Below are 15,543 nucleotides of genomic sequence, written 5' to 3' on the forward strand. Positions count from 1 at the left end.
GTGTGATTTTCATGGTAGTACTATTTGAGCTAAATAAGGACGTTAAGTCCAAAAATAAGGCTATTGACCATCTTGTTGCTGCATTATGTTTTATGTATCACTTTGTCACCATGAGATGAGATGGGAATGGAATTAGTTTGTGTTTTTAAGTCACGAATGCATGTGTATTCCGCCGCTTAAATATGCATTCATTCTCTCTAAGACTTTTACTAATATAAAACAGTTTTAAGGCCTCTCCAACAATTTACACAAAACTGAAACCCATTTCTTAGTATAGTAGTGTTACTTTAAAAATTAATTTTACACTAATCATTTATACCAAACACAATATCCAAAAGAATATTATATATACACCTATATTTTACCTCATAAATTTTTCGGTACACAGCCATATTTGTTGTTCCATAAAAAAAAACCCAAAAGAGTTTCGTGTTGTTCAATAGGAAAACTGATCAAAAATAAGTTTTGATTTGCCTTATGATTGAAGAAGTTTTCTTAAAATTTTTTTGAGATTTAATGTATGATTAGAATTAATCAAATGGTCAGGGGGATCGATCTCTGCCTTTGGGTATGAAGCAGTTTTAAATTCTTAGGTCACCTGTCCCACCCATTGAGGTGCATAAAAATCAGCACGGGGAACAGTCATTGGACTCGCCGATGGATATCCTTGGTAACTACCCAAAAAAAAATGGTCTAAACAACTTGATTTTGTTTTGACTCAAAAGTAATATCGGAATAACAAGTAGTGAATTAATTAATTTTGAATCTACATAAATATTCATTCTTACATTACTCCCTCGGTTACAATTAAAATGACCACTTTCTTTTTTCGCACGTATTTTGAGAAAGTAATATGCCGTCCGTCCGTGAAATGTTGTCCAGTTTTCTCATGGACCATCCGTGAAAAGTTGTCCACTTTGCTTCTTTCCAATATTTGGTAAATGGACCCCACTTTCCACCAACTCTCTACTCCCACATTTTATTATAAAACTAATACTCCCTCTGTCCCACTAGAAATGAAACGTTTTCCTTTTTGGATTGTCCCATTATAAATGAAACGGTTCTTAAAATAGAAATAACCTTATCTCTACTTTTTCCTTTCTCTTACTTTACTCTATCTTCTTTAACTCACAAAACAACACTAATAAAATCTTGTGCCGAAAAGCAAACGTTTCATATTTATTGGGACGGAGTGAGTATGTAAATATGAGACCTTCATTCCATTTAACTTTTTTAACTCACATTTCTTCACATTTCTTAAAACTCGTGCCGAGTCAAACTTGGGCAATATTTCATGAACGGAGGGAGTAATAAATAGTTCAAGTGGAGAGAAAATAAAGTAAGTGAAAAATTAATATAAAAGAGAGTCCCTTCTACATTAGAGGCTTGTGGATTTCAAATCAAACTTCTTTAACTCATTAAGCGATTTACAAAACATCCACAATGTGTCAACAATAAGGTCCAAGGTCTTTACAACCCAATTTCACTCCCCCAAACTTGAGATCAATTCAAGACAAGATTAGACCCTCAAAATAGAAGTTTCACCTTTATTTCACCATTTGTTTCTCTTTTCTATCCTTTTGTTTTCATAAGGTCACGACTTTTGCGATTTGGAGGCCGTCTTTTCCATTTATAAGAACTTCGTTCTTAATACATGCACATTTCATCAAGTCTCAAAATCTTTGTTAGGTGCAAGGACAGGTCCATGTTCTCTTTTAGGTGTAAGCTTCAATGTGCTCCTACAAAAACAACACAAAATACATTAAAAAACACTCAATTCACAGAAAAAATACACCTATGGAAAGAATTGAATAAACAAAACCCTTGATGTACTAAAACAAAATTAAACAAAACAAGCGCCTTTGTTTAGGATTAATTCATCAACAAACACACATTTCATCAAGTCTCAAAAGCATTAAATCATATTAATCGACCCGAGTGGAGTTTTACGCCCAACTGCAAATTGGCAGTTTTTTTATGATTTTTAAGTGGCGTTTTTGGAAGTTTTTTGGGGAAATTCAGACACGGAAAAAGAGAGATAGAGAGAGAAGAAGAATAAGTTCTGGCCAAAATTCCGACGATCCGATCTCAAGTCTCTGTTCCACTCAACGAGAGCATGCTTCCTTGTGATTTTTACCATGTGTTTAGGCTAAACTCCCAATGTTGTTCCAAGTTGTAATTTAGGCTTGTTTAAATGTATCTACACCATTGAATCCACATTTTGACGCCGTTGATGTGTTTAATATTGGAATCTATCACTTTAGAAGCCTCTATCGTTATAGATGTTTAATCCTTGTTTATCGTCTCTCACATAGACTTAGATAGACTAAATTGATGTGTTGTTGAATTTGAATTGTTCAAAGATAATTTGACTATGTATTAGGTAAGTTCATATAGTAGATGATCTTTTATTCTCGCGCTTCCGCAGGAATTTAATATCTTTGAAAATTAGTTCATGGAACAAGTGCAACATATCACGCAAATATTGATCAGTTTTTTTTTTTCACAAAAGAAATCATCATCATCATAGAATCAATATATACACACACGGATATAAATATGTAATACGTACTTGTAGTCAGCAGATATACCTGAGGTCAAGCATAAGAGATCGATGTCAGTATGTAGTTGGGACACTTTGACCCGACACGGGTTTTAAGAAATCTAATGGAAAATGAGTTGAAAAAGTTGATGGGATGTAGGTCCTACTTTTAAAGTATTAGTTTTATAATAAAATGTGAGTATGAATGAGTTAGTGGAATATAGGGTCCACTACCAAAAATGATAAAAGTGAAGTGAGACAAATTATGTTGGACGACCCGAAATGGAATACTAGGTGGAATTATCAGGGACGGAAGGAGTAGATACTATGGTGCCTAGGTTGTCCAAGGAAGATGTGTACTTGTAACATTCACAGCCCCATAAGAAACCGTAACTACTAAGAAACCGTAACTACTACTACATCAATAAGATGGATGACGAGAATTCACATCAGGGTTTCAATCTCTTTTTTCAAATATTTTAAAAAGAAATGCTTTAATATAGAGTTCAATAAATTATTATATTTCCTATATATACTCCCTCTTCCACGATTAAATTTGCATATTTGACCGACATGGATTTTAAGAAATTATTTGGAATGCAGGATTCACTTAACAAATACTAATAAAAGTGGAATGAAATAAAAGTGGAATGAGACATTTATTGGCGGACGTACAAAACAGAAAAATAGGACATTTAATGGCGGACGGATGGAGTATAATATAATACCATATCATATCATACTACTATTATACAATTATCCATAGTAATATATTATTGGGGGCATAATATAATTAAGCGACCAAATTCGTAGGGAACGATAATGTAATTCTTTCACCTTAATAATATTCCGACATATTTAATTTTATGATACTTGAAATCATTAGTTCACGATAATGTAATTCTTTCACCTTAATAATTTAGGAGGTTAAGATAGTTTGTCAGAAATATAACATATGACTGCTACTCAGAAGTTGAGTGTACATGGATAGAGCCTGTACCAAAAGCGAAGGAGCCGAAGTATTCATCACCAATCAGACCAGACTCTTCAATTTGTATCTGTGTGGTTTTAAATCATATTCCCCGAATTCAAAGGAACCCTATCCCAAAATGTCCTTACCCTGCAGTATTCGAGGGCGAAGTTTGAGAAGTTGATCATTCATATCTAGTAACCTTAATATATAAATGTGCATTCACATCACAGACTCACAGTACATAATTATATATATGCAGGTTCACATAGTAGAATACACTGATTGCTGATAATTATACATTGAGATGGCCTAATTTATAAACATGCATTAATATAACATTTTCATTCACACGATGACAGTATACATTATTGTCGTAAAATAACTGATGCAATGAAATACGAGACAAATGTAATGCAAGTGGAATGGCTAACCTCTCGACCGGGGTTGTTGTCGACTTGAGTTTCCCATCAACCCATGAGGAATGGAGAGAAATGCCAAGGTTACGATATTTCCTTGCCAACTGAGCTGCTTCAATTTGGTTTACACGGGCCACAAGTGAAGGGTTGCAATCAACCACTTCTATCTTCCTAATCATGTAGTTATCAGGTTCCCAATTGAGCTCTTCTAAATGGTAGCAGTGTTTCATGCTCAATTTCCTAATCCATGGCATACCGCCAGGCGCCACTTTCCATTCAGCCAAATCAGTGTCTTCAATTTGAAGGAATCCAAAGCCAAAGGCTTCGTTCTCTTTTATTTCCCACTTTGGGCCTTGAAAGGCATAGCATTGCAATTTAAGCACGGTAAGATTTTCCAGCTTAGCAATTATACTCATGTATTCCCAAGGATAGCCTAGGCCACTCAGAGTCAACTTTCGCAGATTTGGCAGGAACATTGAACAAGGGGCAGGCGGAGGAATAACACAACAACTCATCTCAGGATTCACGACAACACATTTAAGAGAGTCTAGTTCATTTAGAGTACCAATGCAATTCAAGGGACCAAAGAGCCTACTATCTTCATCAGGTACCAGTTCAATTTGAATTCCTAACTTTTTCAGATTGGAGATTCTCTCAAGCACCCCCTTAGTACAGCTGTAAGCACTCACACCTAAAAGTCTGGAGAGCTTTTTTAAGGAAAGACTACAATTAGAATCTGGTAGGTTGCTTCTCATGACTTCAATATGCTTTAGTTCTTGCATATCCCATATCTCCAACGGCACATACTTGTATGAGAGATCTCCACAAGATTGAACGCTCACATGTCTATGGATTATTAAAAATTGAAGGCTTCGAAGTTTGGATATCGAAGTAGGGAGATTTCCGTTGTATGTGAGAGCAAGGTATCTTAATTGAACTAGTTTAAGTACCTTAAGTGGGAACTCATAGAAGCGGATGTTAAGAGCATCAAGAACTCTAAGCAGCCTCATATTGACAGATACTGACACTGGATACTGATAATAGGGACCCAAATAAAAGGAGAGAACGCACAATGGATGCACAATCATTTTCCATAGACTTGTAAAATACTTTGATGCCCAATAAAATGTTATTGTGGATGCATAGTCGATGTTGTAATTTTATATCTTCTTCTAAACCATCAAAACGACTTCTTATAACATGAAAAAAATTCGTCATCCTAGCAATTTTGGTAGCCATATACCCAAAGGCGGAATGAATTCTCAGTGTCTTCATAAGTTCTTGTCCAGCAAGCCACCAACAGGTCGCTCGGTGGAAGCTGATAACACTATTAGAAGTAAGCTCATTCAAATAGTTAATAGCATGATAGTCTGATTTTTCAAGCATACTTAGCTCAAGAAATGTACCCTCGGCAATCCACATATTGATGAGCTTGGATCGAGGAATCTCATAATTTTGAGGAAAAACGCCCATATAAAGAAAGCATGCTTTTAGATGTTGAGGTAAATACTCATAGCTTGGATATAGTACCTCTATCATTTGGTCATATGCATCCACAAAAACTAAGTTCTGTTTCTCTGCCACCTCATTCCAGTACTCTGGTGTCTTCTCGGCTTTGGACAGGAGGCCAGCAACCCTAACAATCAAAAGAGGAAGGCCTCCACAGTTTTCAGCAATCTTCTTTCCAACTTTCTCAAGTTTAAGTGGGCATGAATCCTGACCAAACACCTTGTCACGGAGAAGATCCCAACTTTCTTCCTTGTCCAAAAAGCGCATTTCTTTGATGCCATCAATATTCAAATTCAGAGCACCAAGAGCAACTTCTTGTAGTCTTGTTGTGAGCAAGGTTTGAGAGCTCGCATCTTCAGGAAAAGAACTTCTCAAGTAACCCCAGACACTTCTGTCCCATACATCATCCAGTACAATAAGACATCTCTTCTTCAAAAAATTTTTTAAGTAGAAAGCTACCCCCTTCTCTGCAATCTCCTTGTCCGTAACTGGATGTTCCACTTGAGCTAGAATGTCCCGTGCAATTTCATGTAATAGAAATTTTCTACCAACTTTCACCCATACGCGACAGTCATATTGACTCGCAACCATTTTGTCTTGGAAAATCTCATTAACCAAAGTAGTCTTACCAATGCCCGCCATTCCTACAATTGATAAAGCACGGAACCTCTCATCCCCCATGATCCCATCTTTGATTAGGTCAAACAGATCAGAGAATCCAACCATCTTTGAATGTGGCATATTTCCACTTAAATCAATTCTGGAGGAAACAACTTCATCATTATCATCATCTTCTTCTTCTTCTTCTTCAGTCATGTTGATTAACCGATCAACATACTGCTCCTCCATTCGCTTTGCCATTTCGACAAAAGAACAAAAATCTTTCCTTAAATCCTGCAGGTCAATGGACACTAGCAATGGATGGCTCTCATCTCCATTAATGCTTTTCATTAGATTGTGAAAGAAACTGATTTGAGATATGAGATTCAAGTTTATCTTCAAACTGAGAAACAACATCTCTGATTTGAGAATCCAAAGCATTCACCTTCTTCCTGCTGCCACTCTTGCTGCTCCCATCCAATCTTTTAAGAACTTCTTGCAAGGACTTCAACTCCTCGTAAGCCGGTTCTATGATTTCTGGACAAGGGGTGGTGACATCAAAGGTAATACGAGAAGAATTGTGGAGACCCTCAATTGTGTTCATTAAAGAAATAACAGCAGCATAAGCCATCTGACTCTTTCTCTCTCAAACAAAATTCAGTTTAACTGCATTAAAGAGAGCAACATAGGCATTTGTTAAGAAAACATGAAATATGAAGCAAGCAAATAGTTAATTTTCTGAAACTGAAACTTTTCATCATAAAAGAAACAAGATATTTAATGAGAATTTGAATATTTCCACTGTGAAAATGAAAGGGGAGTTGTCAAAATCGGACATTTTCATGGTTTATTTGTTAGTACTACTTTCATCTGCCGTAAATCTTAATTTTACCACATTGTTATGTTTGCAATAATCTACCTCACATAAGTCATAACAGAAGAAGAAACACCAATTTTCTAACTGGATATTCGGCCTGCAAATGGTCTCCATCATGGTAAATCAATCATAAACAACTGAAATAACAATTAAAAATTATACTATAAATCATCATGTACTATCTGCGTTTTTTATATTTCAAAGAAAAAATATATGTATGCTTTTCGATTGTTCATAATCACTTAACTCACGGTATTAATAATAAACAAGTATTGGAAATGGAAAAACAGAAACAGTGCTTAGTCAGCACGCAAAAGAAATAAACAGTTGGAGCAAAGAATTACAGATAAACTAATAGTTACAGTGGCTGATGGAGATTGCAAGAAACAAGGGAGATGGTGGTCTGATGTGCTGTGGCTGCAGGGGTTCACAAGAAGATTAAAGGGGATGGCAGTTTGGAATTTACTAAGTGGTGGGGTGTTTTTAGAGTGTGTAATGTTTACAATTATATTTTGCACACATTAAGAGCATTTCATTCCCTCAACAAGTTTTTGAACAGCATCTAGTTCCGGAATCAACTTTAAGAGCATCTAGTTCTCAATCAAGGGACCTGTAGTTGAATGTATATAAGAGCATCTAGTTCATCTGTTCTGAGTCAAGAGAATGTATAGAGGATGCACGATTACATTTCACCGAGTTGCATGATTTTAAAGCTAACCAAAACACTATTATTTTGAGGACATAAACAATGCTTGCCTTTTATACTTTCTTTCCAACAATCAACAAGCCAAGCCTAACTATGACAATTGACTAGGAAAAACTTATTCTTCCAATCTTCTATCCTGACTGAATGCGACAAACCATGATTATGAAACATACAAACCCGTGCAATGCAAAGCAGACTCTTCCAAATAATTCATTGGTTTGTAATTTGTATCAAGAAATCACCCTACATTCATCAAAGTATTCACGATCTTACTGTAAACAACAATCAATTTACAAAAATAGTCAATTATATTTTGTTATTCTAACATATACAGTGTTTGTTTCATCTTTCTCAATTATTCACCCTCTAATTAGTAAATCTGGCTCTAATTCACGGTTCCTCTCAACTAATTTAGGCGTACAGAAGCTCGTCTAAGCAAATTAAAAGATGAAGAAATGGAAAAAACAAATAAGCAATTGAAGGCAAGGATTACCTATTAACTGTCAATTGCAGCTGCAGTTGTGTTTTAGTAGCTGATTGCGATTTGCAGGAAAGGATTGCAGAGTTGGGAAGAGCTATAGTTTGGAAACGGTAATGCACCTTTAAAAAAGGTCAGTACACTTTTAAAATTAATATGCATATAGGTTTTCTTATTTTTATTTTAGTATGTGAAATTATTAGTTTAATTTTTCTATCTAAGTAAATCTATTCGTATTTCTTTACCGTACATTCCAAAACAAATTATCATTTCCTCTTTTCATAAAAATCACTCATTTGTTTTTTTTACTTTACTATCTCTTTTAACCTTATTCTTTATTCAATTCTCTTTCTCACTTAATCTTTTTCCACTTACTCACTAAAAACCACTTGCTCAATTTATGTGCAAAAAAAGTTATTTGTTTAACCTGAGATGATAGAAGTAATACTTAAAATAATAACTTTCTTCACCCCACAAGAGCATGTATTAATTTTATTTTATTTTCTCTCTTTTTTATTTTATTAATTTTATATTAAAATTTATGTCCAAAGGTGTACTCTTGTAGCATGATTTAGAGTAAAAGAATTAGAAAATGAAAAGTTTCGGTCAAACAAATTAGTTGTTGATGCCCAAAAGTTACTTTCATTTCGTCTTTCGTAAAAAAGCACTCATTTCTTTACCCAAAATAAAAGCACTCATTTTTTCCTCCTTTACTTTGCTATTTCTTTTAACCTTATTCTTTATTCAATTCCCTATACCATTCTCTTTGGCACTTGATCTTTTTCCACCTACTCAAAAAAAACCACTTGCTCAAAAATTCTATGTTTAACATGAGATGATGGAAGTAACACTTAAAAGTAATAACTCTTTCATTTCACCGAGTATGCATTATTTTCATTTTATTTTATCTTTTTTTTATTTTATTAATTTTATGCTCCCTCCATCCCTAGTAGATGTCACACTTTCCTTTTTAGTTTGTCCTACAAATATCACATTACTTATTTAAAAAAATTCTCTTTCACATTAATATAAAAATATTATTTGCTCTTTTCACTTAACACACAAAATAACACCTCCTAAAATCTCGTGTCAATCCCCAAGCGTAATATCTACTATGATACGGAGGAAGTATTAAAACTTGTATCCAACCAAAAGTGCATACACTCGTGGGACGATAGAGTAATATAATAGAATTAGAAAATGGAAAGTCGGTCAAACAAATTAGTTGTTTGATACCAAAAAATTACTTTCATCTCATCCCTAAAAAAATAGTGATCCGAATCATCCGATGAAGTATGTGTATCTAACTGCCTATATCTAAACTTGCTATATTAGTTAAATATTCTGATTCATTTGTGCCGAAACTTTTTCACCTTGCTGAACACATTAATAATTTAGTCTTCCTTAAGGTGTGTTTGAAAGTAGGCTAGAAAAGGTAGAGTTTCGGTCAAACAAAGTTGTTTGATATACCCAAAAATTTACAAAATGAGAGTGATCCGACGAAGCCTGTGTATGCATTATTGCTGGTGATTTTTTCAGCCATACATACCCGTGAGAATAACATCTATCGTACAAACAACACCAGCACAGTCTAATTTAAGTTGGTAAACTTAGTAACCCATTTTTACTTGATAGAAAAATGCTCATGTCTCACCTTTAAAAAATAAAAAGATTTAAAAAAATTAGAAATGTATAACTTGATCCTCCAACTTAGGTATTTTACTGGAACTAGTGAGCTGAGTACTGCTACAGTACTATTGACGTTTTAATAACATGGTAATATAAATATATCATTAAATTTTGGGGATAAAAGGTGGAACCACCGATTTAGAACCCTATAAACACTCTAGTCCAAACTACAGTATGATTTAAACATTGAAAAATTCATTGAAGAGTTGAAAGATCCAAGAAATTCAAGGCAAGAGGAAGAAGACGTAAGAACGCCAGATTCAACTGACGGATTTCATCTAGTGTTTTATTTATATCATTTACTTTAAATATTGTCCTCGTTTAATTTTCTGGTCTATAGAATACTAAACTTTAGAGTTCTAGGATTTAAAAATAACCAATTTATACATGTTCTTTTGATTATTTATTTTTGTTATTCAGATCTTGATTTTTTTTTATCTATTAGAAGTAACGCCTAGTCAGTACAGGGTACCCAAACCAATTATTTTACTCACTCCGTCTTACAAGAGTACACTTTTGGGTGGATCAAGGTTTTAATGTATAATTAGTAAATATAATTAAGACAAAGACAAAAAGAAAAGTAATCAAAGTATTGTTCCTGCCACAATAGAGAGAAAAGAGTTTTCGAAATCAGAAAGTGCATACACTTGTGGAACGGGGTAAAAAGAAAAAAGTGCATAATCTTGTGGGACGGAAAGAGTATTATCTAATTTAAAATAAAAAAAAAACTTTTATATAATCAAAAATCACTTTGAACGCAATTAATTTTTTTCATATTAAATTTTGTAATAATAATTACTTCTATTTATATTACTTACTCACACAACAGAAGTGATTTATTACAGTTGTTAATTACTTTTACAAAATAGTACTCCCCCCGTCTCGATGAAAGTGACCCATTATTTAGAGGCACGAGATTTTATACAACTTTATTTTGTGTGTTAAGTGGAGATAGTAAAATAAGAGAGGGGGAATAAAATCGAGATAAAAGGTGTTTCCATTTTTTATAGTGAGTCATTTTGATTGGAGCAAAGTAAAAAATGAAAGTATGTCATCTTCGGTGGGACGAAGGAAGTAAAATTTTGGATTGAGTTGGGTTAAGGTCAAGCTCTGTGTTGAATATATGTGGACTATTATTGCTTGAGCCTGATTTAATTTGTGTCTGGGCCTTTATCCATTCTTTGGACTTGACCCAGAAGCCCAGCTGCTTCTCCCTCTCACACCAGATGCTGCCACGTGTCTCTTCACTTGGATTGGGCTCTTCAGCCGTTGGATTAAGGGTTTGTGATGTGTGTTTGTTTATGTGTGAGACTAGCCGGTTTCTGTTCTCTTATTATTCGATACACTCTCTCTCTCTACTCTCTGAGACTCTCAACCTTCTCTCTACTCTCCGATTGCCTTTCCGGTTGATTTCTAGAGATGATTCACCATTCTTGTGTGAATACTTGATCCCTGAGTCGTGTGGAAGGCAATTGCTTCGGTTGCTTGTAAGTGTGAGAACTAGGGTTTCTGTTCCGAGGTGGTTCCAGTGACCTAATCCGGTGTGAAGGGGCGGTTCGGTGAAGGTTGTGACGGTGTGAGGGTAGACTCCAGTCGTTTCATCGTTGCTCCCTTGGATTTGGTTCTAGTTGAATAGATCTGGGCTATGTGGCGGGCTCTGAGCCATATTATGCGATCTATTCAGTTGTCTCTTTGTTATACTTTGTTGATTGTTGTTTAGATCCGCAAGGATCTTGTGTTGTTATACTAACAATCTTCTTGAGTGTGTAGGTGTATCAAGATGTCAAGATTACTCAAGAACCCTAGCTAGAACTAGTTACTGTAATTGTAATAGTTGTGAGGGATTCTCCTTTGTAACCTGTAAACTTATCAGCCGCGTGGGTGAGAGTTTGGCTGAGCTCTCTTGTACAAGAACAAAGAGGTCTTGGTAATTAGTGAATCCGACCCTAATCTGATCCCTACGTACTAACCCAACTAACCTACACATTGGCTTGGTGCTAAAGGAGAATTTGTCTACATATTTATCATATGATACTGCTAAAAGAATCGATTAGATCTATGCATGCTTGTCCGAGAACAGCTAAGCAAAAATCAACAAATAATTTTGATAATTTCTTCAAATTCTAGAAGACACAAAAGAAAAACTAATCAAAGATAACTAATTGATGGGAATTTTTAAAGATGCAATAGGAATGTTAGAACTATGTAGCTTATTAAAAAAATTCTTACTCGATCGTTCGATTCTAAGTTGTTAGGATTTTATTTAATGTATATATAAGTGGGAACGGTGTGCGTAGCCATGTTGCTGTGGAATTGATAAAAGTATAAAACAGAGTTTCTACGTCGCCTTGTAGTCATTAGGCAAATCAAACAAAACTAGGTTGTTATCAAATATGTAATTAATTTAACTAGTACTATAACAACAAGTAACATGGCCTTTATGCAACTACAAGTTTGTTACAACTTACAATAGTTGACTAATTCGAAACTAACATTTCTTCTAAATATCGTCTACGCCCCAAAATTTTTAGTATTTGAAAGAATAACATAATGTTTGATTTGTTTTTACTTTTAATAAAGCCTCAAACTTCAAATAAAACCAAGAACTGAATTAGTCTGTTGAAGAAACACATGATAATTAAATGAATTATTACAAACAATGAATCTCACAAAAATTAACAATATTGAGGGGCAGTTTTGTACGATAAATAACTCCTCTATTTTAAATTATATGACATAAAATGACCTAAAATATATATGTTCTTATCATGTTTTAGCAGAAGCTGAAGCTTCTCGCAAAACTCAAAATTAAGGTAAGTAGAAAATGACCTAAAATATATCAGTGCGATGTCAACAATAAATGACAAGTTTTTGGAGTAGTTTCAAACCGAATTCAAGTTCTAATTATAAAATTATGATCAACTAATATTAACACGTAGGAAAATAAAAGAAGTGACCCGATCATGTACATTGTTCTACATATTATTATAGGTTAATTAGTAGGACAATTTATATAGTTAACTGTAGTTCTACATGCTTACGTACATGCTAAAACGTCACCTTATCTGAATTCTCCGCTATTTAAAGAGCGCATTTTGTGAATCAAGAATCACACTGAAAAACAAGCAAAACATATATACATAGCAGAGACTAGAGAGAAGGCGAGATGGAATTTACATCAACCAAGACATCAGCTTTCTCATTTGACGACCCTGCTCTCAGAAAGAATCTTCTAGAACATCATATAGATGGCGTCAGCTTCTTCGACGATGAATGTCTTCTTAACTCGGTCGAATGTATCATCAATCATGATCGTGCGGACAACGTTGATGTAAGTGTATTTGTTGTGATTTTATATAGCTTTATTTGAGTTTCAAATGATGAGGCTATATATTTATGATTCCACAGGAGATAGATCCGGGTCAGGAGGCCAAGAAGATTATATCTGGACCCAATAGCCTTCCAGACAATCTACCCTATTTGTTACACCAGATCACTTGTGTGGTTAGATACTATTAATTTCACTACTTACTTTTCTTTACTATATATACTACTAGTACCTCACCAATAGTATAATTGGGAAACTGAAAAAAATGTCATTTCTTTGTAAAGTTGAACTGCCAGTGCTCGAAGGAAGGGGATAGCAACAAGACATCGCTGGAGATTCTGCAACTGCTTACAAACTACACATGGGAGGATAAAATCGTGATAATTTTGGCATCTTTTGTTGTAGAATATGGCCAATACTGTCTCTTTGCCAAGCTCGAAAAAAGCAATCAACTCACAAATTTAGTGGCGTTGCTCAAGAAGATTCCGGACCACACTGATGATGTTTACGAAAATATGAAATCCAGCTTCGAGGCTATTATGGGGGCATTGAGAGTCTCAATTAAGGTGACAAGGTTCATTGCCAAATTTAGGACTAGTTTCAGAGCAAAATACATGGCAAATGAGGCAAAAGTGATGATTGAAGCAAGGAATCACATACCAATTGCTGTGTATTGGATGACTAGACTAGTCGTCGCCTGCGCATCTCATTATTCAGTAATTGTTGGAAACACTACAGAAATGTAAGCTATTAAAGTATTACTACTAATAATGCATCATGCATCATATGGTTTTCTGTATTACTAACTTTGCTTGTAAATTTTGCCGAAAAAGTTCGTACACTGAAACACGGAGCATTACTAAATTGGAGGAAAAGATCACCGAAATTCATACCTCATTCGAGAAACAATTTGATGAGTGCAACATACACATAGGTGAGTAATTAATTACTACTATTATTTATAAGTACTAGGTAGTGATTAATTTGATGGAAATTAAAACTTGGCAGAGGAGAAGAAACGGATCAGATATGTTGAGAAGCTAAAGGTGGTGTTGAACCAGAACATAACCCATATGGGCAACCTGAGTGTATTACAGACTATTCTAAAAAGAAAAAAAGATGAATCCCGTCTAGTTTCATGTGAAGGCGACAAAAAGGTACAACCAATAATTCTGAGTAAATAGTATGAATATAATTTTGTGAGTGCGTAATCAAAATATTTAGTGATTGAAAAACAGGTAGACGTGGAAGTTCTGAAAGGGAAAACAGTGCTGTTACTAATCTCGGGTCTTAAAATTACCGAAGAAGAAATAACGAAAATCGGCACTTTCTATAGAGAACGATCGAGAGAGAAAGCGCAGTATGAGATCGTGTGGGTCCCGATCGTGGAAAAGATGAGTGAAGATGATGAGAAAACATTTAATGATTGGAAGTGCAAGATGCCATGGCATGCAATCGAGCATCCAAAATATGTGAAACCGGGTTTGGTCAAGTACGCGAGAGAGGAGTGGCGCTATTCCGAGAAGTCGATAATGGTGTCGATAGATCACCGAGGAAAAGTGGTTCATGAAGATTCCTATAGCATGATGTGCACATGGGGTAATGCAGCCTTCCCCTTCAGTCGGACGCGTGAGGAGGAGCAATGGAAGACTCTCAGGGAATGGAGCCTCAAGTTTATGGTTCAACAAACTACTCAAAAAATGTCCGAATGGGTAACTAATTACTCAACTAATTACTCTCAATTAATTAAAACAAAAAAGAAAAAAGAAAATAATTTTGATTCTATGTACAGGTAAAAGAAAACAAGTACATCTGCTTGTTTGGTGGTGATGACTACGAATGGATAAAAAAATTCGTAAATGAAGCAAAGAGAGTTGCTGGTGAAGCTAAAATCGAGCTGCAGATGGTGTACATATACAAGAAGAATACGAGAGAAGATCACATGACTCAAATTACACAAACTCTGTCAAGCACTGGTGTTGAAGTATGGGAAAAATCCACATCCATTAACTTCTGGAAAAGAATCGAATGCTTGCTCTACTCAAAGTTCCACCAGGGAGTCAAAGAAAGCGAGCGCCACCCCTTCCTCCGCGAGGCAATGAACATGCTTGCCCTTGGCGATCACGACAAGGGGTGGGGCCTCATCAGCCAAGGGGAAGGGGCCGGCCTCAAGAAGATCGCCAAGGCTAATGGGGATATGATACTCAAGGCATTCGAAGGATATAGCTCGTGGAGCAGTTCTGAGACCACGCTGGACTTCACCACAGGGCTCCACGACCATTTAGCCCGCCTGGCACGCGATTTTCCTCATCATTGCAACCGACTTACCATTCCGGGGATTGAGGACATCCTCGGAACAATGCTCTGCGGAGAGTGTAATCAACCCATGGAGAAGTTCATCATGTATCGTTGCTGCGTGGAGTGA

The 15,543-nt window shown here is 35.4% G+C and overlaps 2 protein-coding genes across 6 annotated transcripts; one reads left to right on the forward strand and one right to left on the reverse strand.

Moving 5' to 3' along the window:
* Window positions 1–1,486: 1,486 nt before the first annotated feature.
* On the reverse strand, window positions 1,487–8,203 carry LOC125192942 (putative late blight resistance protein homolog R1C-3). Of its 5 annotated transcripts, XM_048090623.1 has the most exons (4): window positions 7,280–7,383; window positions 3,947–6,706; window positions 3,543–3,662; window positions 1,487–1,739 (listed from the first exon to the last, which is right to left on the reverse strand). In XM_048090623.1, exon 2 carries the CDS (start codon window positions 6,479–6,481, stop codon window positions 4,928–4,930), a length of 1,554 nt encoding a protein of 517 aa, XP_047946580.1. In that variant the 5' UTR covers window positions 6,482–6,706; window positions 7,280–7,383; the 3' UTR covers window positions 1,487–1,739; window positions 3,543–3,662; window positions 3,947–4,927. The 5 variants fall into 5 exon arrangements, with proteins under 5 accessions (XP_047946580.1, XP_047946577.1, XP_047946576.1 ...); XM_048090620.1 differs by lacking the exons at window positions 1,487–1,739; window positions 7,280–7,383 and adding an exon at window positions 8,117–8,203 and having other exon boundaries at window positions 3,432–3,662; XM_048090619.1 differs by lacking the exon at window positions 1,487–1,739 and having other exon boundaries at window positions 3,432–3,662.
* Window positions 8,204–12,956: 4,753 nt separating this feature from the next.
* LOC125195152 (protein SIEVE ELEMENT OCCLUSION A-like) lies at window positions 12,957–15,543 on the forward strand. Its single transcript, XM_048093344.1, has 7 exons — window positions 12,957–13,121; window positions 13,199–13,294; window positions 13,403–13,860; window positions 13,952–14,052; window positions 14,127–14,275; window positions 14,357–14,830; window positions 14,911–15,543. Exons 1-7 carry the CDS (start codon window positions 12,957–12,959, stop codon window positions 15,541–15,543), a joined length of 2,076 nt encoding a protein of 691 aa, XP_047949301.1.

Source organism: Salvia hispanica, chromosome 6 (genome assembly GCF_023119035.1).
Source record: "Salvia hispanica cultivar TCC Black 2014 chromosome 6, UniMelb_Shisp_WGS_1.0, whole genome shotgun sequence".
Classification (NCBI taxonomy): Eukaryota; Viridiplantae; Streptophyta; class Magnoliopsida; order Lamiales; family Lamiaceae; genus Salvia; species Salvia hispanica.

What these genes read in the sequence shown, in the direction of transcription:
- LOC125192942 (XM_048090623.1), bottom strand. Translation starts at nt 6,481, where the DNA reads ATGCTTTGGATTCTCAAATCAGAGATGTTGTTTCTCAGTTTGAAGATA.
- LOC125195152 (XM_048093344.1), top strand. Translation starts at nt 12,957, where the DNA reads ATGGAATTTACATCAACCAAGACATCAGCTTTCTCATTTGACGACCCT. An exon ending in ATCGTGCGGACAACGTTGAT is followed by an intron (nt 13,122 to 13,198) that starts GTAAGTGTATTT and finishes ATGATTCCACAG; the next exon opens with GAGATAGATCCGGGTCAGGA. An exon ending in CATGTGAAGGCGACAAAAAG is followed by an intron (nt 14,276 to 14,356) that starts GTACAACCAATA and finishes ATTGAAAAACAG; the next exon opens with GTAGACGTGGAAGTTCTGAA.